Source organism: Mandrillus leucophaeus, unplaced genomic scaffold (genome assembly GCF_000951045.1).
Source record: "Mandrillus leucophaeus isolate KB7577 unplaced genomic scaffold, Mleu.le_1.0 Scaffold504, whole genome shotgun sequence".
Classification (NCBI taxonomy): domain Eukaryota; kingdom Metazoa; phylum Chordata; class Mammalia; order Primates; family Cercopithecidae; genus Mandrillus; species Mandrillus leucophaeus.
Genome location: NW_012105410.1, coordinates 42,951 through 68,311, shown reverse-complemented (window position 1 = coordinate 68,311; position 25,361 = coordinate 42,951). Strand labels below are relative to the sequence as shown.

General features: G+C 41.0%; 2 protein-coding genes across 3 annotated transcripts in view; one reads left to right on the top strand and one right to left on the bottom strand.

Moving 5' to 3' along the window:
- RNF169 (ring finger protein 169) overlaps window positions 1-22,791 on the top strand; it is a 68,358-nt gene extending 45,567 nt beyond the window's left edge. Inside the window, exons 5-6 of the mRNA XM_011996226.1 lie at window positions 15,039-15,138; window positions 15,898-22,791. Of these exons, the coding sequence (XP_011851616.1) occupies window positions 15,039-15,138; window positions 15,898-17,082 (1,285 nt within the window). The 3' untranslated portion in view covers window positions 17,083-22,791. The remainder of the gene's footprint in view (window positions 1-15,038; window positions 15,139-15,897) is intronic.
- The window catches only part of XRRA1 (X-ray radiation resistance associated 1), a 23,181-nt gene continuing 19,098 nt past the window's right edge, over window positions 21,279-25,361 (bottom strand). Inside the window, exons 6-8 of one of the 2 annotated variants that reach the window (XM_011996168.1) lie at window positions 24,542-24,657; window positions 24,228-24,333; window positions 21,279-23,830 (exon numbers count right to left, since the gene is read on the bottom strand). In XM_011996168.1, coding sequence (XP_011851558.1) covers window positions 23,577-23,830; window positions 24,228-24,333; window positions 24,542-24,657 — 476 coding nt within the window. In that variant the 3' untranslated portion in view covers window positions 21,279-23,576. Of the gene's footprint in view, window positions 24,658-25,361 lie in introns of both variants that reach the window. The other variant, XM_011996169.1, reaches the window with a different exon arrangement.

Here is a 25,361-nt window from a genome sequence, read left to right as displayed (position 1 = left end):
CTAGGAGGGTTCTAGGAGCTTAGATTGGCTAATGGCTGTTTTTTAGATTAGATTCCATAGGATTAATATGGGATTTAGGGGGAAGTCTAGTGACCATGTTGATAACATTTTTATGTGCTATGAAGTTGCTTTTTAGTCTTCGAATGCTTTAGCAATAGCTTATATTGATACTTTTTATAGATGCTATAAAAGAAAGATCGGTGTTCTACTTAGTAGAAATTAACCATAGCTACATCATTTTGTTTTCTAAACTCCAGATACTTTTAAGCCTGAGTCTCTGGTGGCTCAGAGTGTGGCACATCAAGGGACTTAAAGTGGCTGTGCTTTCTATACAGTGTATGTATAAGGAGAGATATAGACAGAGACTTACTGACAGACTCAGAGATACTAAACACTTGTCCAGCCAGTGTTAGAGTGAATTGAAATCTGAAGACCCTCTGGGAAATAGGTACCTTTCCTTAAAATTCACAAATGAAATACAGAAGCATTCAGGTAACAGAAATGCATAAGTGATGTGATATTGGAATACTAGCTTCAGGATTGAGGAAAATAAGCAGATTCAGAGAACTAAGGGGTGGAGTTTTAGGGAAGAAGTAGCAGTGTGACCTTGAGTAGAATCAGTTGGCTCTCCTTCAGTCTCATCTATGTAAAATGCAGAGTGTTATGCCTTACCTACAAGCTAGGGCAGGGGGATTTACTCTGTGATTTCTTTTTTTTTTTTTTTTTTTTTTGAGGCAGAGTCTCGCTCTGTCGCCCGAGCTGCAGTGCAGTGGCTGGATCTCAGCTCACTGCAAGCTCCGCCTCCCGGGTTTACACCATTCTCCTGCCTCAGCCTCCTAGCTGGGACTACAGGTGCCCGCCACCTCGCCCGGCTAGTTTTTTGTATTTTTTAGTAGAGACAGGGTTTCACCGTGTTAGCCAGGATGGTCTCGATCTCCTGACCTCGTGATCCGCCCGTCTCGGCCTCCCAAAGTGCTGGGATTACAGGCTTAAGCCACCCCGCCCGGCCTATTCTGTGATTTCTTAAGATTCTTCCTCTAAAATGGAAATGTCTAGAGGTGGCTTAAACCAGAGTTTTGAGTTACGGAGGAAATGAGGCCAGGGCATGAAAAGAAAGGGGGTGGGGGCCATTAGGAAATTGTAACAATAAAGATCAAACTTAAATTGTGTGTGGGAATAGTCAAACAGTGGCTTGAGGGAGAGGAGATTATGAGAAGAAGATGAAGCAGTGAGTTGAAATGGCAAGGCTTGGTGGCTTGGGGTGTGTGTGTGTGTGTGTGTGTGTGTGTGTTGGAGGAGAGATAAAGGAATTGGAACAAGTCAAGTGTTTACCAACCTGCTATATTAAGAGGACAAATCTTATTAAAAGTAATGGAATATGGCCGGAAAAGGAAGATAGCTTAAGGAGAAGCAACGTGGAGCTTAAGGAGAATGGCAGGTTTTAGAGGCGTCAGTAATATCTCTGCCATTTTAGAACAGAAATATTCTCATAGTCTTCAGAAAGGCCTGGAAGTTTGGTGAGGGGTAGTGTCAGGAGCTAGCCTTTTCCCATTGCTTCCTTGGGCTCTCTGCCATGTTGAGTTCTTAGCATACCTCATGTGATTTAATTCTCACATTCATCCTGCAAAATGTGTAATACCACTGTTTTACAGCGAAGGAAGCTGCAATTCAAAGAGGTTAGGTGACTCACCCAAGAACCTCTCAACTCAGTAGAATACAGAGATGGAACTGGAACCCAAGTTCTCTTTTTACTCCAAATCTATGTTCTTTCTGTCAGACCATTATCAGAGCTCTATGACAAAAGGCCCTGCACTTAAATATGTGTTTTGAAATTATCTACCTTTGCAACAGAAGGCTGCTCTCCTTCCATTTTTTAAAAAAATAATTTATACCCTCCATTGTTCCAAAAAGATACATGGTTGCTACAGAGGAAAGTGAGAATCTGTCCGGTTATTTCTCATTTAAGAGAACTCAAATCCTTCTGCATTATGTTAGGCCTTTTGGAATACAGCTATGGAAACAAGTGTTCCTATCCATCAGTAAAAGAATACAAGCGTGAGTCCAGAATAGGCAAATACGTAGAGACATAAAATACATGAGTAGTAGGGCTGGAGGAAGTGGGGTTTGAGGGTGATAGCTAAAGGGTATGGGGAACTTTTTGAGGTGACAGAAATGTTCTAAAATTAATTGTGGTGATGGTTAAATAACTGAATATACTAAAAACCATTACAATGTACACCTAAAAAAATACAAAGAATACTAGTATAGACAAGGCAGGTAACCCAGAGTATAACAAAATATTACCTACTTCTGGGTAGATAGCAGCTGCACCAAGGTCTAAAGAAGCTTCTGGGTTTCACTTCAGGGTGTGTGTGAGTGAGTGAGTAAGTGAGTGGGTGGGTGGGTGAGAGAGAGATGTGTGTATGTGTGACAGGATGGAGAGGGTGGGTAGGGTCTTTTAGGCCAGAGACTGGCAAGAGGGTTCTCTCCAACTTTAATTTATTGGTGGGACTCAGCTCTGTCAGACCTGAAGGTATCCTTAAGAAACAAGTATGGTGTAGGTATGTAAGAGACAGACAGAGTAATGAGCAAGCAACTGAGAGCATAAGCTATCTAACGTTTTATATGGCCATTTGAAACCCTGTAAGCAGTGTTTTTTAAGTACTTAAATCTTCTAGTTTTCCAGCTGTATATTTATACTGGCTACCCCTGCTTTTCTTTGTTTGTAAATCAAACTCATTGTGGGTGCAGGTATTTTTAGCCTAACTAGATATCCCAGAAACCATCTGGTCTCTTGGCAGTGGAAATTTTAAGCAATTTGCTTTTCAGACAGTGCTGCTTTCTCTAGTTTATGCCTTCTTTATGTGTTCAGATAGACAGAGCTTACCTAGATGTTTTGAGTCTGTTCTGTGGCAGAGTAGAGTAAGTTAGATCAATATGCTGTGGTGCAAACAGCACAGGCCTTAGAATTATAGAGATACTATAGGTTTAAATAATTTTCACTTCAGCTGTGTGGCCTTGGAAAGATCACTTCTCTCATTTCTCTGTCCATGAATTGGGGATGATGATACCTATGTCATAGAGTCTCTGGATTCAATTAGATACAATATATTTCAAACACTTAGCACAGTTCCTGACAGATAATGGGTTTCTAATAAATGTTGATGTTTTCTTTCTTTTCCTTAAGGGATAGGAAGAGGTTATTTCTGCATATATTTTTATGTATTTATAAGAAATTTCTTTACTATATCCACTATATGCCAGGCACTATGTTAGAGTTTAGGGATACAGAAATGGACTCCGTACAAAAGAGGAAGGAGTAGTTACTGCCTCCATTTTTTTAAGTGAGATTGTTGTTTGGGCACTTTTAATCATAAGAACATCAAGTTTATTGCTCTTGACTATTTATTCTGTACCAGCATTTTGAAGATTCTTCCCCTGACCAAATGCTACAATAACAACAATAACAATATTATCTGTGTACTATATTTATGTTTTATATAATATTTTTACATTCATGATTTTAGTGACTGTTAGTGTCCGGATTTATACTGCATGTTGCTAGAAGTACTGCTTGATCTTTTGAGTAGTGCCATGGTAATAAAACACCTTTCTTGCTTTATAATTTAAATATATCTCACTGTTTCTTAAAAGATACTTTGCCTGGTAACATGAGCAAACTTGGCAGATCAGGGAACTCCAAAAGCCTTCCATAAAAACAGTAATAATTGACAAAAACAGCCAACACCAACTTTATTGGAACTCTGGAAACTAATCAAAAGTTTATAGCAAATAAGCAGTGTTCAATCTAGAAAAAACACACGTGGCCGAGTGTGGTGACTCATGCCTGTAATCCTAGCACTTTGGGAGGCTGAGGTGGGAGGACTGCTTGAGCCTAGGAGTTTGAGACCAGCGAGGGCAACATAGTGAGACTTTGTCGCTACTAAAACTTTTAAAAATCAGCCAAGCTTAGTGATACATGCCTGTAGTTCCAGCTACTCAGGAGGCTGAGGTGGGAGGATCTCTTGGGCCCAGGAGATAGAGGCTTCAGTTAGCCATGATCACTTAATTGCACTCCAGCCTAGGCAACAGAGTAAGACCCTGTCTCAGAAAAAAAAAAAAGGAAAGGAAAGAAAGAAAAGAAATGAAAAGAACACCGGAATCTTGGCATCTAAGGAACTCTGTCAGATCACTAACTGACCACAAAGCTAACAGAACAGAGAATTCATTGGCCACATATGACAAAAAATAGACTTTATAAAATCAGTTCAAAAAAGTCACTAAACAAATAACAGCTATAACAGACAGCAACCACAAACCCAGGGGTAGGGAGAGAATCTGATTTTCATAGTCGCCACCTTATAATATTCAAAATGCAAAAAATATGAAGCATAGGAAACAAGAAACAATGACCCATACACAGGAAAAAAGAAACCGATAGAAAATGTCCCAAAGGAAGCTGAGACATTTGACATTTTTAATGTGGACTTTAAATCATATGCTCAAGAGCTAAAGGAACTATGGGCAAAGAACTAAAGGAAACCATGAAAAACAATATCCTAAGTAGACAGTAGCAATAAAGAGAAATTATGAAAAAGGAATCAAATAGAAATTCTGGACCTGAAAAGTACAGTGACAGAACAGATTTGAACAGGCAGAATAATTAACTAATATGAATATAGGTCAATTGAGATTATCCAATCTGAGAAACAGAAATAAAAAAGAATAAAGAAAAATGAACAGAGCCTAAGAAATCTGTGAGACATCGTTAAGTGTACCAATATACACAAAATGGTAGTCCCAGAATGAGAGAGAAAGGGGCAGAAAGAATATTTGAAGTAATAATGACCAAACACTAACCAAATTTAATGAAAGACATAAGTCTACACATCCAAGAAGTTCTGTGACTCCAAAGTAGGATAAAGACGTCTATACCAAGACACATTATAATCAGACTGTTGAAAGCCAAACAGAATACTGGAAATAGCAAAGATCACAAATCACTATACCAGATATAATAATCATGAAAAAGTTTGAAATATTGTGAGAATTACCAAAATGTGACACAGAGACAAAAAGTGAGCACATGCTGTTGGAAAAATGATGCTGATAGACTTGCTTGATACAGGGTTGCCATGAATCTTCAGTTTGTAAAAAATGCAGTATCAGCAATGTGCAATAAAGCAAAGGACAAAAAAGAAAGGGATGCCTGTGTAAGACCTAGAAAACAAATAGCAGAAGTCCTTCATCAGCAATTACATTAAATGTAAATTGATTAAACTCTGCAATTAAGAGGAAGAGATTGGGAGAATGGATTTAAAAAAAATGATTCGGAGATATGCTGAGACACACCTTAGATCCAAAGACAAAAATACGTTGATAGTGAAAGGATGGAAAGATATTTCATGCAAACAGTAAATAAGAGAGCTGGAGTAGCCATACTAATATCAGACAATATAGACTTCAGGTTAAAAATTGTTACAGAAGACAAGGAAATATATTATATAATGATAAAAGGATCAACTCAACAAGAATTCTTCTGAAGTGCACATGGAACATTCTCCAATATGGACTGTATGTTAGACCATAAAACAAGTCTCAATATATTTTAAAAGGTTGAAATAATAACTATATTTTTGACCACAATGGAATGAAACTAGAAATTGATAGGAAGAAAACTGGAAAATTAACAAATATGTGCAAATGAAACAACACATTCTTTAAAACCAGTGGGCCAAAGAAGAAGTCACAAGAGAAATTATAAAATACTTTGAGAGGAATGAAAATAAAAACCTTCCTGGATATACATATGCTCTTAAGACTGAACCAGGAAGAAATTGAATCCCTCAATAGACCAATAATGAGTTTTGAAATTGAGGCAATAAGGAGTAGCCTACCAACCAAAAAAGCCCAGGACAAGACATTCACAGCTGAATTCTACCACAGGTACGACAATGAGTTGATGCCATTTCTACAGCAACTATTCCAAAAAATTGAAAAGGAGGGATTCCTCCCTAACTCATTCTATAAGGCCTGCATCATCCTGATACCAAAACCTGGAAGAGATACAACAAAAAAGAAAACTTCAGGCCAGTATCCTTGATAAACATCAATACAAAAATCCTCAATAAAATACTGACAAACCAAATCCAGCAGCACATCAAAAAGCTTATCCATCATGATCAAGTAGTCTCCACCCCTGTATGTTAATCTGTTTTCACACTGCTATAAAGAACTGCCCGAGACTAGGCAATTTATAAAGAAAAGAAGTGTAATTGACTCACAGTTCCATGTGGCTGGGGGAGGCCTGAGGAAACTTACGATCATGGTGGAAGGCAAAGCAGGCACCTTCTTCACAAGGTGGCAGGAGGGAGTGAATGAATGAAGGGGGAAGAGGCCCTTATAAAACTGTAAGATCTTGGCCAGAAGCAATGGCTCACACCTGTAATCCCAGCACGTTGGGAGGCTGAGGTGGGCAGATCACTTGAAGTCAAGAGTTTGAGACCAGCCTGGCCAACATAGTGAAACTCCATCTGTACTAAAAATAGAAAAATTAGCTGGGCGTGGTGACATGCGCCTGTAATTCCAGCTACTCCAGAGACCGAGATATGAGAATCGCTTGAACCTGGGAGGTGGATATCACAGCGAGCCAAGATTGAACCAATTCTCTACTGCCTGGGTGACAGAGCAAGACCCCACCTCGTAAATAAGTAAATAAATAAAACCATCAGATCTCATGAGAACTCACTATCATGTGAACAGCATGGGGGAAACCACCCCCATGATTCAGTTACCACCACCTGAACTCTTCCTTGACACATGGGGATTATGAGGTTTATAATTCAAGATGAAATTTGGGTGGGAACACAAAGCCTAACCATATCATTCCACCCCGGCCCCTCCCAAATCTCATGTCCTCACATTTCAAAACACAAACCTTTCCAACAGCCCCCCAAAGTCTCATCTGAGACAAGGCAAGTTCCTGCTGCCTATGAGCCTGTAAAATCAAAAGCAAGTTAGTTATTTCATAGATGCAATAAGAGTATAGGCATTGGGTAAATACACCCGTTCCCAATGGGAGAAATTGGGCAAAACAGAGGGCCATGCAAGTCTGTAATCCAGCAGGGCAGCCAAATCTTAAAACTCCAAAATGATCTCCTTTGACTCCATGTCTCACATTCAGGTCACGCTGGTGCAAGAGGTGGACTCCCAGGGCCTTGAGCGGCTCTGTCCTTGTGGCTTTGCAAGGTACAGCTCCCTCTCTGGCTGATTTCACGGGCCGGCATTGTTTACGGCTTTTTTAGGTACATGGTGTAAGTTGTCGGTGGATCTACCATTCTGGGGTCTGGAGGAAGGTAGCCCTCTTTACCACAGCTCGCCTAGGCAGTGCCCCAATGGGGACTCAGTGTGGGGGCTCCAACCCCACATTTCCCTTCCATACTGCCCTAGCAGAGGTGCTCCAGGCTCCACCCCTGCAGCAGACTTCTGCCTGGACATCCTTGCATTTGCATACATTCTGTGTAATCTATGTGAAAGTTCCTAAACCTCATTTCTTCACTTATGTGCACCTACAGGCCCAATACCACATGTAAGACACCAAGGCTTGGGGCTTGTACCCTCTGAGTCAATGGCCTGATCTGTACATTGGCCCCTTTTAGCCACGGCTGGGGCATGGGCACCAAGAGACTTCACAAAGCAGCAAGGCCCTGGGCCCAGCCCACAAAACCATTTTCTCCTCCTAGTTTTCTGGCCCTGCAGTGGGAGGGCTTGCTGTGAAGACTTCTGACATGTCCTGAAGACATTTTCCCCATTGTCTTGGCAATTAACATTTGGCTTCTCATTACTTATGCAAATTTCTGCAGCTGAGTTTTTGTTTTCTATTGCTCCATCAGACTGGAAATTTTCCAAACACTTATTCTCTGCTTTCCTTTTCAACATAAGTTCCAATTCCAGACCATCTCTGTGTGAATTATGGGGATTATAATTCAATATGAGATTTGAGTGGGGACAGAAAGCCTAATGATGTCACCCAAGATGCAAGGGTGGTTCAGCGTAGGCAAATCAATAAATGTGATTCTTCACGTAAACAGAACTAAAGACAAAAACTACATGATTATCTCAATAGATGCAGAAATGGCCTTCAATAAAATTCAACATCCCTTCATGTTGAAAACTCTCAATAAACTAGGTGTTGAAGGAACATACCTCAAAATAATAAGAGCCATATATGACAGACCCACAGCCAGTATCATTCTGAATGGGCAAAAGCTGGAAACATTCCCCTTGAAAATAGGCACAAGACAAGGATGCCCTTTCTCACCATTCCTATTCAGCATAGTAACGGAAATTCTAGCCAGGGCAGTCAGGCAAGAGAAAGAAATAAAGCGTATTCAAATAGGAAGAAAGGAAGTCAAACTGTCTTTGTTTGCAGATGACATGATTCTGTATCTAGAAAACACCATTGTCCCAGCCCAAATGCTTCTTAATCTGATAAGCGGCTTCAGCAAAATCTCAGGATACAAAATCATTGTACAGAAATCACTAGCATTCCTATACACCAGTAGCAGGTAACCAGACAGCCAAATTATGAATGAACTCCCATTCACAATTGACACAAAAAGAAAAAAATACCGACGAATATGGCTAACAAGGGAAGGCAGGACCTCTTCAAGGAGAACTACAAACCACTGCTCAGAGAAATCAGAGATGACACAAACAAATGGAAAAACATCACATGCTCATGGATAGGAAGAGTGAATATCATTAAAATGGCCATACTGCCCAAAGCAATTTATAGATTCAATTCTATTCCCATTAAACTACATTGACATTCTTCACAGAATTAGAAAAAACTGTTTTAAAATTCATATGGAACCAAAACCATTTAAAATTCATGTGGAACCTGAATATTCAAGACAATTCTAAGCAAAAAGAAAAAAGCTGGAGACATGACGCTACCTGACTTCAAACTATACTACAAGGCTGCCGTAACCAAAACAGCCTGATATTTATACAAGAACAGACAGACCGATGGAACAGAATAGAGAATCCAGAAACAAGACTGCATACCTACAACCATATGATCTTAGATAAACCTGACAAAAACAATGGGGAAAGGGTTCCCTATTTAGTAAGTGGTGCTGGGAGAACTGGTGAGCCATATGCAGAAAACTGAAACTGGACCCCTTCCTTACACCATACAAAAAATTAAAAAATCAACTCAAGATGGATTAAAGACTTAAATGTAAAACCCAAAACTATAAAAACCCTAGAAGAAAATCTAGGCAGTACCATTCAGGAGCATAGGCAGGGGCAAAGATTTCATGACGAAGGTGTCAAAAGCAATTGCAACAAAAGTAAAATTGACGAATTGGATCTAATTAAACTAAAGAGCTTCTGCCCAGCAAAAGAAACTGTCATCAGAGTGAACAGACAACCTACGGAATGGAAGAAAAATTTTGCAATCTATCCATCTGACAAAGGTCTAGCATTCAGCATCTACAAGGAACTTAAGCAAATTTACAAGAAAAAAAAAGCCACCCCAGTAAAAAGTGGACAAAGGTTGAATAGACACTTCTCAAAAGAAGACATACATGTGGTCAACCAGCATATGAAAAAGAGCTTGACATTACTGATCCTTAGAGAAATGCAAATCAGAACCGAAATACCATCTCACACCAGTCAGAATGGCTATTATGAAAAAGTCAAAAAACAACAGATGCTGGCAAGGTTGTGGAGAAATGAAACACTTTTAACATTGTTGGTGGGAGTGTAAATTAGTTCAACCATTGTGGAAGACAGTGTGACGATTCCTCAAAAACCTAGAGGCAGAAATACCATTCGACCCAGCAATCTCATTACGAGGTATATACCCAAAGGAATATGTATCATTCCCTCATAAAAATACAGGCACGTGTATGTTCATTGCAGCACTGTTCACAACAGCAAAGACATGGAACCAACCTAAATGCCATTCAGTGATAGACTGAATAAAGAAAATGTGGTACATATACCCCCCATGGAATACTATGCAGCCATTAAAAGGAACAAGATTATATCCTTTGCAGGGGCATGGATGGAGCTGGAAGCCATCATTCTCAGCAAACTAATGCAGGAACAGAAAACCAAACACTACATGTTTTCATTTATAAAGTGGGAGCCGAATGATGAGAACTCATGGACACGTGGGGAAACAACACACACTGAGGCCTGTAGGAGGATGGGGGTGGGAGGAGGGAGACCATCAGGAAAAATAGCTAATGGATGCTGGGCTTAATACCTTGGTGATGGGATGATCTGTGCAGCAAACCACTATGACACAAACCTGCATATCCTGCACATGTACCCCTGAACTTAAAAGTTAGAAAAAGGTAAAAATAAAAGAAAACCTGTACCTCAAAACTTACTGAATGTAAAGAAAGCAGTGCTCAGAGGGAAATTTATAGCTGTAAAAGCGTACATTATAAAAGATCTAAGACTCAACACACAGAGTAGACTAAACACAGAAAACAAAACGAAAGAAATAATAAAGATTACATTGAAGATTAACAGAGAATAGGAAAACAGTAGAACGAATGAAACCAAAAGTTGGGTCCTTTGGTAAGATCAACAAAATTGACAAATTTTTAACGACTGGTCAAGAGAAAAGAGAAGACTCAAATTACCAAAATTAGGAAGAAAAACGATGACATTACTGACATTATAGAATTAAGAAGGATTATAGACTATGAACAATTTTATGCCAACAGATTAGATAATTTAGATGAAATGTACCAGTTCCTAGAGTGAATGTAATGAAATGTACCAGTTCCTAGAAACATGTAAAGTACCCGAGGAAGTTGAAAATCTGAATTGACCTATATAAAGAGGTTGAACCCAGAATAATAATAATAATAATAATAATAGTAATAATCCAACAATGAAACCTGAGGGCCAGATGGCTTCACTGGTGATTCTACCAAACAAATAAAGAAGAATTAACATGAATCCTGACACTCTCCCAAAAATTAGAAGAAGAATAAATATTCTGTGAGGTAAGCATTACCCTGATACCAAAGCCAGACAGATATTTTGTAAGAAAACTATAGGCCAAGATCTCTTAGGAATATAGATAAAAATTCTTCAGCAAAAATACCAGCCAACAAAATCCAGCAGCATTTTTTAAAAAGAACTATATACCATGACCAAGCGGGATTTATTCCAAGAATGCAATGGTGTTTCAGCGTATGAAGATCAATGTAATGTACCATTTTAGTAGAATGAAGGGGAAAAAAGCTCAGTAGACACACACAAAAAAGTGACAAAATCTTATACCCTTTCATGAGAAAAATGCTGAACATGTAGGAAAATAAGAGAACTTCATCAATTTTATAAAAGGAATCTATGAAAAACCCACAGCAACAGCATACTTAGTGGTGAAAGAGAAAACTTTCCTCCCAGTAGCAGGAATAAGATAAATGATGTCTACTGTTGCCACTTTTGTTCAACTTGTACTGGAAATTTTAGCCAGAAAAATTGGGCAAGAAAAATAAAAGGCATCCAGATGGCAAAGGAAGAAGTAAGACTATCTCTCTTTACATATGACATGTTATTCACAAAAAATCCTAAAGAATCCATGAAATAATTGTTAAAGCTAATAGCCAGATTTTAGCAAAGCTGCAAGATACAAGCTCACCACACAAAAATCAGTTGCATTTCTATACACTAGCAATGAACAACCCAAAAAGGTAACTATGAAAACAATTCAGTTTACAGTAGCATCAAAAAATAGAATACTTATGAATAAATTTAACCGCAGTAGTGCAAGACTTGTATGCTGAAAACTACAAAACGTTGTTGAAAGAAATTAAAGATCTAAGTAAAACGAAAGACCTCCTGTGCTCATGGATTAGAAGACATAACATTGTTAAGATGGCAATACTCTTGAAGTCATTTTACAGATTTAGTGTAACACCTATTAAAATGCCAATGATCTTTTTTGCAGAAATGGACAAACGTACCAAAATACATATATGAATTTTCAGAGGATCCCAAATAGTTAAAACAATCTTGAAGGAAAAAAAAAAAGAACAAAGGTGGAAGACTCACAACTCCTGATTTCAAAACTTACTGCAAAGTATAGCAATCAAAATAGTGTGGTACTGGAATAAGGGTAGACATGTAAATCAATGGAATAGAGTTGAAAGTCCAGAAATAAACCCATACATCTGTGGTCAACTGATTTCCAACAAGGGTGCCAAGACCATTCAGTGGGGAAAGAATAGCCACTTTACATATGGTGGTGGTATAACTGGATATCTACATGCAAAAGAATGAAGTTGGACCCCAACCTCATACCACATACAAAAATGAACTCCAGATGGATCAGATACCTCAATGTAAGTGCTTAAACTATAAAACTCTTAGAAGAAAACACTTGAGGAGTTCAGTTGTATAATAACTGCTGTCTTACAGCACTTATGCTATAGTGGTAGACTTCAGTGTCTAGATGCTCCTTTCAGTGAAGGTTGTCTTTTGATCAGTCTGTCTCTAATGCTTTGCACAGAGTTGGTGCTCAGTAAAAAGTCTGTTGATCAAATATGAATGGGAGAGATAATGACAATTTCAGCTATACTAAAGTTTACCAAAAAGATTTTAGATTGTCAGAATTTTTTTTTTCTTCATTGTGTGCGTGGTCACTGCAAGTGTTTCCTCCCTGGGCCTTTTCTTTTGCCAAAATGGAGTTTATGGGGCATCTGAAGATGTTCTCCCCAACTGCAGGTAGTTGTCATGTGTGTATCTGATAACGCAGGATTGAAAACAGTGACTTTCAATTTGACTGTTTTACACCTGACAAAATGGATTTATAGCCTGTTTTTAAAAATTATATTAAGCTATGTCTTAATTATGTAATATTTGGAACTTAAGGTCTAGATCCAGCCTCAGTTTGAATACCTCTAATGGCATGGAGTTCAGTGTCTTCCCAGGCAACTATCAGTGAACTGCTCTATTGAAAGTTACAAAGGTCTTTCTCAGGTTGATCAGAAAATCTTTTCCTCTTGGTGTCTGCTTGTTTCACCAATGGAATCACACCAAGCAATTGATATATTTGAAGTAACAATGCTGTCTCTCTCAATTTTATATCCCTTTCTTCTAACCCAAGGTATATATTATTTACCACAGCATTTTAATCTGCCCTACAGTATGCTTCTGGGTGGCTTACACCACTGACAGTTTCTGTGACTTCTAGGAATGCAAATGAATATCAATATTTTTTAAAGTAAACTACCAATCAAACTGACTTTTACACAGCTGCTTTTGTAGGGCGATGTTGAAATTTTCTACCTGCTCCAAAATGTATTTCCCAGTAGATAGTACAACTTTCACATCTTTCATTTGGGTTAAATGTTGAATTTCTTGGTACAGTGCAAGCATGTGATACAGGCTGGCCACCGCTTTCTCCTGTTAACACTATGTGGCCATAAGACATAGGATGGGAGGGTTTTGAATGGGAGGAATAACACAGAAACACTGGAATAGAAGCCCTTATGAGTGGGTAGGACATGCTACCCACTCTACCTACTAGAGATGTAGGGAGAAGAGAGGCACCTTGGGAAGATACCTTACCTCCTTTTCAAGTTTTCTTCGAGCTAATACTGGCATAGTAAAACTCTGAAAACAAGTCTTTTGCTACAAAAGAGTAGATATGATGCATTCCATTCCAAAGCTAAATCGAATCATTTGAAGAAATAATTTCTGTTTGAGATCATCTGCATAACTATGTGTCCATCTTGACTTACGGCAAATTTGTGTTTATCCTTTGAAATGAACATGCTACAGGAAGACATTTCCAACCCAGATCTCACTTCATCCCAGGTTATGAAGAACTCTCTCTCTGTTACGCCATTTCTGCTTCCTATGCATACTTTTTTTGTTGTTGTGCCCTTTCACTGTATTGTATTTATTTATTTGCCCACTGGACTCTAATTCCTTGAAGACCTAGACTGTGTCTTATTCTTCTCTGTATTCTCAGTGCATGGATAGTGGCCATCAGTGTCTGGCATACATATAGTAAGTATATGATACATGCTTGGTGAACAGACATATATTCCTGTTGGAAGGAATGGAAACAAAGACAAGTGAGAAATTAAGTGTCCCTACTTGTTTCTGGGGCAGGTGACAGTCATCTGCATATAATTCTAACATAGATTTACATATGATCCTGGGACAACTGTTAATAGATATCCACATACAAAAGGATAAAGTTGGACTCCAACTTCACACCATTTTGAGTTACAAAATTTAACTCAAAATGGACCAAAGACCTAAACTTAAGAGTCAAAATGATAAAACTCTTAGAAGAAAACACTTGGGAAGTTTAGTTGCATACTAACTGCTGTCTTATGGCACTTACTATGCTATAGTGTAGTGGGCTTCAGTATATAATCCAAGTACTGTGGAGTTTGGTTTGGGTTATAAACTCATTGTCATAAAGACAAAAATCATGTGTTCTTTAAACCTCTGAAATCACTAGGATTTAGGCCTTTGAAAGCTCAAATGTAATGGATTAAAGGAGAGACTACATTTAATTTTGACTCTGTACATAAAGATCTAATGCACTGCTGTGCATTTTTGTAAGAACTTCAATATTTGTTTTGTGCTTGATTTAGATTGAAGAGAGGTTTGGGTCAATAAAAAGAAAAATCTGTTGCTTGTAAAGGTGATTTAACATTGTATCCACACTATTAAGGATAGTGAAGTATCTCTACATCTCTCTAAGCATGTTCAAAAGAGCCACTGGTTCTGCCTCCTTTTGGCAGGGTCTAGTTTGGAAACAAAACCTTGAACCAAATAGTGCTCCTCTCCGGAGCACTCTCTTTATGCAGAGTTTCTTCTCAGAGTGTATTTTGTTAATAAATTAACTCATTCCTATTGTGGCTGCCCAAGGGAACTCTTTCTTGGTTAGTGGCTTAGAAAGCAAAAAGATACTGTCATCCTTTTTCCTTACCTAGTAAATAGACTAATTTTGACTACTTGTTTTTTATTTATTCTTTTTTTAGGAAGCTGAACTCCAAGGTGGAAAGGAGTCAGAGCTGTAGTGACACAGCCCAGGAAAGAGCGAAGAGCAGACTCAGAGCAGCTCCAGGCAACAAAGCCAAGGTACACCTCAGCCACAGACCTCCGGGGCTTGCGAGGCCTGCCTCATCACCCCCTCTGCACACAGTCACGAAATAAACTATTCCAGAAGAGAAGCAGAATGAGCTCAGGCATACTAGTTATGCTGGAGAAGTCCACAAACAGATGTGAAGAAAGGAAGTTTGAATTAGTAGCCCGATGGGTAGAATAAGGTCTAATAGAGAATCCCCCCTTCTTTTTTTTTTTAAGGAAAAAAAAGCCTGTCACCTAGGCTGGTGTGCAGTGGTGCAACCATAGCTCACTGCAGCCTCGGACTCCTGGGCTCAAGTAGCCTTTCTCACCTCAGCCTCCCAAGTAGCTGGGACTGCAGGCACATGCCACTACACCTGGGTAATTTTTTAATTTTTTGTAGAGATAGGATCTTGCTATGTTGTCCAGGCTGGTCTCAAAGTGATATACCTGCCTCAGCTTCCCAAAATGATGGGATTACAGCACTTTGGGAGGTATGAGCCACCATGCCTGGACAAGAAACCTTTTTTAAAGCTTTAGATAAGTTTTTTTTCTCCTTACATATTTTCAGTCTTATTGTTTGAAGTATATAGGATTTTCTGCTAAATGGTATGCTTTGTAAGTTAGGGATTTTCTCCCTTTCTTGGGCTTACGTTACCCTTCATCCCTTTTCTTGTCCTCCCCTTCCCTGTCGCTCCACCATCATAAAGGAATGATGAAGGAAAATGTGTATGTATGTGTGTATGAATGCATAATCCTTTTAATCTCTTTCAGGTCACAACTATGACTCCAGCCTCCAACCCCATCATTGGTGTCCTCTTGTCAACTCAAAACAACCGCTGCCTCTCAGCCCCTGACTTAACCATCGAAAAGCGTCTACCCTTCAGCTCCCTTTCATCCTTGGCTTCCCTGCATAAGCCAGAGCGTTCTGTCAGCCCTGAGAGCAATGACAGCATCTCCGAAGAACTAAACCATTTCAAGCCCATTGTCTGCTCACCATGTACCCCTCCCAAAAGACTCCCTGATGGCCGTGTGCTAAGTCCCCTCATCATCAAATCAACTCCACGCAACCTAAACAGAAGTCTGCAGAAGCAGACTTCTTATGAGGCCAGTCCACGGATCCTCAAAAAGTGGGAACAGATCTTTCAGGAGCGACAGATCAAAAAGACCCTGTCAAAAGCCACTCTTACCTCTCTGGCTCCTGAAATGGGGGAAGACTTACTAGGCTCTGAAGGTATCTATTCTAGCAAGGAGAAGCCACTTGTGGCTGTAAATACAAGATTGTCCAGTGGGCAGGTTCTCTCTGAGTATACTGGACCCATCTCTGCTGATCTTGATTATTTCCCCTCTGTTAGCCAAACAAAAGCAGAACAGGACAGTGATAACAAAAGTAACACTGAGATTCCACTGGAAACCTGCTGTTCCTCAGAACTCAAAGTGGGAGGCAGTGGGACTTCTTTGGAGAGGGAGCAGTTTGAGGGCTCAGGGTCAACTCCAGATGCCAAGTTAGACAAAACCTGTATAAGCAGAGCCATGAAAATCACCACAGTTAATTCAGTGCTACCCCAAAACAGTGTTTTGGGTGGAGTCCTCAAAACGAAGAAACAATTGAAGACATTAAATCATTTTGATCTGACTAATGGTGTTCTAGTCGAGAGCCTAAGTGAAGAGCCACTTCCTCCTTTGCGTCGAGGCCGGAAAAGACACTGTAAGACCAAGCACTTGGAACAAAATGGCTCCCTTAAAAAACTGCGACACACCAGTGGTGAGGTGGGTCTGGCCCCAACAGACCCAGTCCTGCGAGAGATGGAGCAGAAACTTCAGCAAGAGGAAGAGGACCGACAGTTGGCTCTGCAGTTGCAGCGCATGTTTGACAACGAGAGGCGGACTGTGAGCCGGCGAAAAGGAAGTGTGGATCAGTATCTCCTACGGTCCAGCAACATGGCCGGGGCCAAGTAGCACCTAACGAACAGTGTTACCTAGTTTTAAAAGGTCTTCGGCCTTGATCATTTATCCTGAAGAGCTGAGTGTTCTCACTTTGGTTTTATTTTAATAGCAAAACACTGTCTAACATGGTTCTGAGAGGTTCCAGGGCCTTTGTAGTCAATATCCAAGGGAGCAGATTTCCGTTTCTCTGTGACCCAGGCCAGAAGCCTAAGTGACCCATCCCTAAGGGCTTCTGGGCCAAACCTGGCAGCACCCACTGGGAATGAGATTTGGAACAGCCTCATTCAGGAACATAATGGCCACAGTTAGTAATGGTAAAGAGGGGATACCTTCTTAAACTGATAAGACTTCCTGACTTCTTTCAGCAGGGTATTGTTTTAAATCAGCCTTGCAGATAAAAATTAATTACATCTTTTTCAAAGAAGTGAACAGTTCCTTGGCAGATCCAAAATGATAATGGTTATGGTCCTCTTTCTGCCGCCCCTTGCCAAAAAATAAATACCTATCTATATCAGTTAAGCTTATGCCTTTACAAAAGTTAATTTACGTTCTCTGTTTAAAAAAATAACATTTAGTGAATGCTATATAGTTGACAGAACACATTTACAGACATTATTTAATTTAGTGTTTCCAAGAGACCTCTCATGTAACTGGCATTAGCCCCATTTTTAGATAATGAAACTGCAGCGCAGATGTTCCGGTTCTCTCAGCTACTGAGAGGCATAACCCATGGGTTTTCTAAAGGTTTCCCAAATAGATTACGACCTAAGGGTGTGCCAGGGGAGCCTAGGGGAAGCTAGACTGGGCATTGAACACTGATAGTGCAAAATCCACATGCAAACAAGATCGACAGGGTAAACATATACTGTGCATTATCCCCATCCCCCACAGTTTACAGCCTTCTGCTTTTCTGGGGGTTTCAGCCTATGAGACAAACTATAATCAGGCTTAATTATTACTTTTCACATGGCCAAGGGTTATCTGCAATGTTGATCTAAAATCCGAAAAATTTGCCCTGAAGTCAGGCAAAGAACAATACTGAAACTCCATACTATGGAAACAAGGTATCTAGCTGGATGCAGCTGGTAAATTCAGTCCCATGGACCTTTGGGGGTTTATTTTCCTTAGCAGCTGACACCATGTGTCTTTTGCATCCCTGGTGGTGCTTGGTGCTTCTGCCCATCTGGGCTCATTGAGAATAGGGATCAAGGTATGATTTTAGGGAATTTCTGATGGGCTGGCATTCCCCATGTATGTATAAGTTGTTACTATAAAGTCATGTGACTGGCATTTTAACAGACCTTCCAGAGCTTATATATCCCAATATATGTTGTCTCCTTTGAGTAGCCCCAGCAGGATACTGCTTAGTATTTCCAATGCCATTGGTGAAAGCATTTCTGGAACTGTCTTCAAAGACTAGAAACACTGACTCCCAAAATGCTAGAACTGGAAGGGACCTTAATGGATATCTATTCCAGCCTACTTCTAAGGTCCTCCTCAGCTTCTAGACCTAGAAGCCAAAGCCCAGAACAGTGACCCATTGATTAAGTCAGATAGTGTAACTCCTTTTAAGTGTTCGCAGATTTGCTTTCTTTTTCTTAGGGCAAATCTTCAGTGTTTTGTGGTGGTTTGTGGTTAGGAGAGAGAATTTAAAGTCTGAGACTAGTCGGCAGCTATTTGAAGCCTCTGGGAAAGAAGGTGGCTTATCAAGTGGGTTTGCAGTAATAAATGGAGTGCTGCTGTAAAGCAGTCAGAGCCACTTTCTTGTGCAGCTCATAGTTCCCAAACAGTTCCCAAAGAGAAGTTCCAGAGATGTCTTAAACATTGTGGTCATCATTGAGATAGGTAAAATCTCTTTGATGACTACTTCGGTGGGGAACATCACTCACCTGAATGTATGTATGCTCTGTTCTGTGTGTGTGTGCGCACATGTGCAGATGTATGTTTTAAAAACATATGTCAATCTCATGATTTTATAGTCACACCACTTCAGTTTTAGGCCCTACCAACAACTTATGTTCTCCAAGGGCTGCTGGAGGGCGTGTTTGTGCCCAAAACAGAAGAGCTGCTGTGGTTTACAGAAGACAGGGAGGGTGACCTTACCATAAATGCCCTTAGAGGAAACTTACCAGTTACTGCCATTTCACGCATTTCCTTTTTGATCTTAGTAAATATTATTGGAAGGCAAGTCTTGTTGGTAGGAGCAAAAACACTTATTTTTCCACTTGCCATCTTTTTCTGTATCTCCAGTAATTTGAAAAACACTTGTCAGTTGGAATTGATTTTTGTCTTTGGTAAAAAGAAATATTTTTAATAGATAAAAGATATATATTTTAAATATTTCCCCAAATTAATACTTTCATTTTAAGAATTGCATAGCAGTTGCAACAAGTGCAGAGTGAAGAACAAATTCTTGTTAAGCAAATATTCCAAACACTAGGTCCAGCTTACTGCCTTCCCCCCTTGTACCTACAGTGATGCCTAGGATGGTATTGGCAGTTGTTTTCTGAACTTCCTGCTGAGCAACAGTCCTTCAAATATAGGTAGAGTGGTCTAGGTTAAGGAGGGCGGAGGCTTGATCTTTAATCAGGTTGGCTTTGGAGAAAGGAAAAACCACTAAGATAATCTATCTGTATTTTAAGATGTTTCCCATCCTTAGTAACTAAAACCTGAACGCTTTTTCTTTCTGAAAACTCTCCCTCTCTCCTTCCATGATTGTGAAGTTGGTTACAAGTCGATATGTTAATATGGATTATTTGGGGGAAACGAAAAGGACAAGGAAGGAAACAGAACAATGGGAGGGTTTGTGAGCTAGAATAAGAGGTGCAGGATTTCACAGATTCCTCACAAATCATTGAAGTTGACCACACAAATTACCCATGTCTTACTCTGTTCCTTGTACATATGCAGTCTGTGAGTTTTTTTATTATTAAAGGGGAAGGTATGAGAGGTGGGAGGGTGAAGGTCAGACTGAGGGGAAATCCAAGAAATGTGGTGCCCTCAGAAGGGGGCTGTCAGCTCCTTTCCATAGAGAGGGAAACATACTTTGAGAAAATGTTCTTGACCTGTTGATTGTATGTGCTGGAAGAAGTCATCTGGGCCGGTTGGGTTGGTAGCAAATCAGGGGACTATGTATCCAGCTCCTGGCCCCTTTCATATAATTGCCTCTGTTTTAAAAAGGTTAAGTCTTGTTGGGTGAGGCTTGCCGGGAAAACTCCTAAGTGGCTTCACTTATTTTTTAAATTTTAATTTAATTTTTAAATTTTTGCTTGAAAGAAGCACTGGTAATAAGTGTTTTATTTTTTGTTCATTTTCCCTAAAGGAAAAATGTCCTTAAGAGATTAAAGCTCTTAATTGATTACTGTCTGGTTACAAACTGGCAAACTGACTAAAATGGGAAGCTGCCACCGTGCCTGACTCATGCAGCTGATGACCGAAGGCTATTCATCCTTTCTTTTCTATTTGACAAACATTTACTGAGCTTCAGACTTGTGCCAGCCCTGAGCTGGACTGTGGAGATAAAGTAGTTCCTGCTCTTGAGGAGCTCGATGTCTAATGGAATGCATTTGAATGTATGTGTGGCTGGGGAGTTTATTTATGGTCTTAGGAAAGCCATTTCTGGTCCCATTTAGGATACTGCCCAGCACCCAGCAGGCTGCATTCTACATTTTAGAGACCCCATCGGTATTTGTGAATTTGCACCATTGCTTTTCTTTTACTAAGTCATGTTATGGAAGGAGAATGAATTTTCTCTTCTAGTAATTACAGGACATTAACATCTCTTCAGATGCTGCTTTTAGCTTAAGCTCCAAGAAATGAGGTGGGTTGTGGATCACTGACATGGTCAGGGGAGGCCTACACCTCAATTTAGTAACCTCCTAATCTCTCCCCCAACCTGGTCTCTCCTCAGAGCTGGCAGCAACTTGGGATTCCTTTCCTTTTTCCTGCCCAACTTTTCATTGAAATGTCTAGTAGGAGAATGGGAAAAGAGAAGAATCAAAGGCTGGGTCACGGTCATAGAATGTTATAGCTGGAATGGGCATGGAAATCATCCAGGTTAAATTTCTTCTCTGCCCCCTACCCCCACGCCCCCCCTTTTTTTTAACCAAACGAGGAACTTGCGATCCAGTGCCCTATTTTATAGTGTAGTTTTCTAGGGTCTGAATAAGTAATCGTTAAAGTTTGACACACACAGACATACACACCAATGATGGGGATACCCCCAAATGATTTAGGAGGCTATTTTACTAGCTTTTTCTTCCTGATTTTTTCAGTTAAATATACCTATAGACCCTGAATACATGCTCAGGTAGAGAAAGTCTCCATAGTATAAGTAAGTAATATGAATGTGGAATCTTGGAGAGTGATGTATTTTGATCGGAATAATTTTAATTTAATGATTTTAATTAAGAATTAAAAGCCAGCTAGCCAAATTTTCTTTAAAAACTGGAAACTCACTCTGGTCTTAAATTGTTCTCAGCCACCCTTTTCCTCATCAACCCATAGAGTGGTCTTTTGAACTGGTATCTAAACATAGCTGGTTATGAATTCTCAAAGAGAAAGCAGGTCTGGGGCAGGGTGGTCGTGGGGCAGATTCTAGGGAAAGTGTTGAAGAGATTTTTCTTCTGAAGATGATCTAGGAAATGCATCTTTATACATGACTTATCCGCTGTAGCTTTCGGAAGAAGATCATAGAAATGAGACTAAGATATATGCAAGGGTCACCAGTTTAGAGATTAGTCAAATTAGATGAAGGAAAAAGTGCCAAGACTGGATGTGCAGATTATTCTATGTATTATCAGTATTTTTTTCCTCCTAAGAAAAAAATTTACTCTCTCTCCTTTGTGAGTAAATGTCTCCGTAATGCCTTTTGAGTAAGGTGGCAACTTTTAGCCATCATCTTGTGAGAGGCAACCTCAAACGCTGAGCAGACTCCCTCTCTCCCTTTCTGGTGTCTTAAGAACTAGTTTGAAGCCAAGGCAAAGCAAGGTTTGTTTATCTTCCTTTCCTGTCATTTAATATAAGGTAAAACAGGCAATGAACTCACTCTTCAAATACCATAGTTCAAGAGTAGCTGTTGGCCCTGGTTCCAGATTAATATAGCAGCAGGCAGATTGCCCCTTGTTGGGGCCACCACCCTCCAAAGCTGTGCCACCAATGAGAGCAGGGGTTCTTCCTCATTGGGTTCAAGTTTGTATCAAACATGGTATTACCAACGCTGAGCCTCCAGCAGAGCACTTAAAAGTCCTAGTGAGAGAATAGATACTATGCAAGGGAAAAAAATTTAAATGCCAACAAATAGTTGTTTGTTTGTTTGTTTTTTTTTTTTTGAGCCTGATATACTGTTTACTCTCAACTCTTTGTACAAATATTGTTGTCCTAAGGGCCTTTTCCCCTCCTGCCTAGAAAATAGATTGTGTGTTGGTTTTATTCAACCTGCTGTCTGCTTTAGGATTGGAGAAGGTACCTGGATCCTTGTGGACTGCCACTGCTGGCTGCCTCCTCTCCAACTCATCAGAAGAACATTTTGACAAAGACAGAGGACTTGGACCAGGGCATGCCCTGTTGGAGATGCTTCTGTCAGCAAGGACATGGCATGGAATCAAGTGGGCTGATGTGTTGTTATTTAAACAGTACCAAAGCGCATTCTTCAATGTATGTTTGCCTGCTTGAGGTGAGGCCCAAGTTGAGAATACAGTAAAGAAAACTCATGAAAGTGGATGTTCTGTTTCTAGTCAGAGTCTTGTCTCTGGAGAACAGTCTCAGACAAAAACATGGGTTAAGCTTAAGCTGTGTGTGGATTGTTGGTGCTGTATGTGCTCTGGGAAATGCCCTATGTTGAATGTCTTGCTTTGGTATTCAGAACGGCGGTAAAGATTAGGAGCAGGGATGGAGTTTCCATGGTATACAACCGTGTCTTTTGGCATAAGTTATCTCCAGTTTACAGTTTGCTCCAATTTACTGTCATGTTCACATTCAACCATTCATGCTCCTAATGAAGGAACCAAGAAAGAGTGTGAGTAAAGAATGAATATACAGGATGACACTGTCCCTGCACATTAGGGTTGTACTCAAAAGATCTGGTTTCTAAAAATACCCTTTTTGGAGCCATTGTTCAGGAATTTGTTAAGATCCCCCTGGTGTCAGTTTCTTATACAACAGAGAACAAATGTATCCCTGTTGCATCTGAACTGGAAAACCATTTTTAGAGGGAAGTGTGACAGTGCTGCTGTGGCCTGGGTTCCAAGAAAGAATGCATGTGGCACCCAGTCTATTGCCCTGTGCACCCATTCTTTATTGCTGCTGGGCCAGGCACCCCGTCATGCCTGGCCCAAGGAGGGGAGATCCTAACAAGGGGAGGCCACCTTGTGGCCAGCGAGTGGGGCCCAGCTGAGCTCTGAGGCCTGTGGCCGGCTGGTCAACCTCGAGGTGCGGTCCAGGGCACAGAGCCCTTAGGGAGAGCTGAGGCACAGGCTGGATGATGCGCACAGCCCCCATGCACAGCCCTAGCCTTGTGAGTCACTGGCTGTGGGCTCCTGGCAGAACTCATCCATGAACTCGAGGAAGCGGCCGAACTTGGGCTGACTCTCACTTAGCGCTGGGCAGGCTGGGGGAAGCGGGGTGGTCCCGAACACTGTCCGCAGAGAGCCACTCACCAGCTGCCGGTAACGTGCTTGGAACTCCTTCAACAGCCTCTTGGCCTCCAGGTACTGCTTGTGGTTCACCAGCCGCCGTTCTGTCCGCCGGTGCAGGACAGCACCTGCAGGAAAAGAAGCCAGGAGAGGCACCAAGCTCACCCTGGTTCCCACCCAGCCGGAAGCAAGAGGATTGGGTCCAGAGACCCTTGGAAAGTGGGATGGCATGACAGGAGGATGCTAAGGGGCTGAAAATGGCCTTTCCAGCTTGGGGCAGTAGGAAGTCAGTGGTATGCCCTCTTGACTCTATCTTAAGCTCTGGTTCAAGACCTTAACATGCTATGTGATTTTAGGCAACTCCAGGCCTCATGCTGGCTCTCCTTTTCTCCATCTACATACAGAGACTGATGTAGGTAGTTGCTCTCTAGGGGCCTTTCCTGCACTGACACAAGCCCTTTCTTTGCCTTTAGTCAGCAGGAGTGAACTGGATCTGGGATCCTGGCAGCTGTGGCAGAACCATACCTAGTGGAGCCTCTGTAATGTTCCGGGGATCCCGCAAGCGAATGAAGATGTCATCCAGCAGTTGGGTTCTAGTCTTCCTTGGGGGTGGAATCGGGATCCTCTGGGCCTGGCAGAAGGTCATGGAGGAGGGTGTTATCCCAGGTTTATGCACAGACTTTCCTAGCCTAACTTCATATAGTCACAGCAACAGGCTGAGGAGCATCTGGGGGTGCTGGGAAAGCATGGCCCTCAGAGGGTCCCAAGGTGACAGCCACATCTGTACCTGAGGGGGTTACTCAGGGGCCATTTACACACTCAGTGAGCTGGATGTTTACCCTTTTCTCTTTGGGAACATAGGGTTTCTGAAGAGTGTCCAGCTTGGGCTTGGAGGAGTGGCACAGGAGTGGGTGCTTCAGCATGTGTTGCAGGGCCTGTGCATTCTTCTGGATTCCTAGGGCAAGAAGGCGACTGAGTCAAGGCACTGCCCGTCCTCCCAGATGCCTCCCCTGATTGCTTCATTCCTCAGTCTCACAGCAGCTCTAGGTAAAAGGATTTGAGAGTCCCCAAAAGAACACACTGCTCCCAGGTTTCTTCCGGGTCTGTTCCAGTGCCTGAACGTCCATCATTCTTCAGTGAGTATTTGTCCCATATTATAACGGAAAAATAGCACAGATTGTAATGGGACGATCGTATTGGAGTGGGGGAAAAGGCTGGCTCCAGTGCGACCCCGTTAACCTCAGGGGGTTATATCGCAGGGGCTGATATCCAGAACAGTCCAGCTGAATGCCAGTTGCTTTGGAAGTACAGATTAACACAGAGATGACGCTGCCTCCTTTGTCTCCAACCAGATAGGAAGGATTTCGGACGTTCAGTTTGGGAACTTAACCTGGGCTGGGAAAAGCTCAAGAATCTAGCCAGTCTGGGTGTTCATTCATCAAACTTTTCCTGAGGAGAGACTTCATCATCCAGAACAGCTAGGCTGAGACCGACTACAATCTCTGAATAAACTGTGGTTCCCGGTAAGCCAGTGAAGGCCCAAGCCAGGACAGGGGTCCCAATATGTGGGGCTTCAAACAAAGGACACCCTAAAAGGAGCCCTTTGACAGGTATTTAGACAGAGGACAGCACCCTAGTTGGGAAAAGACAGCTTGGTGC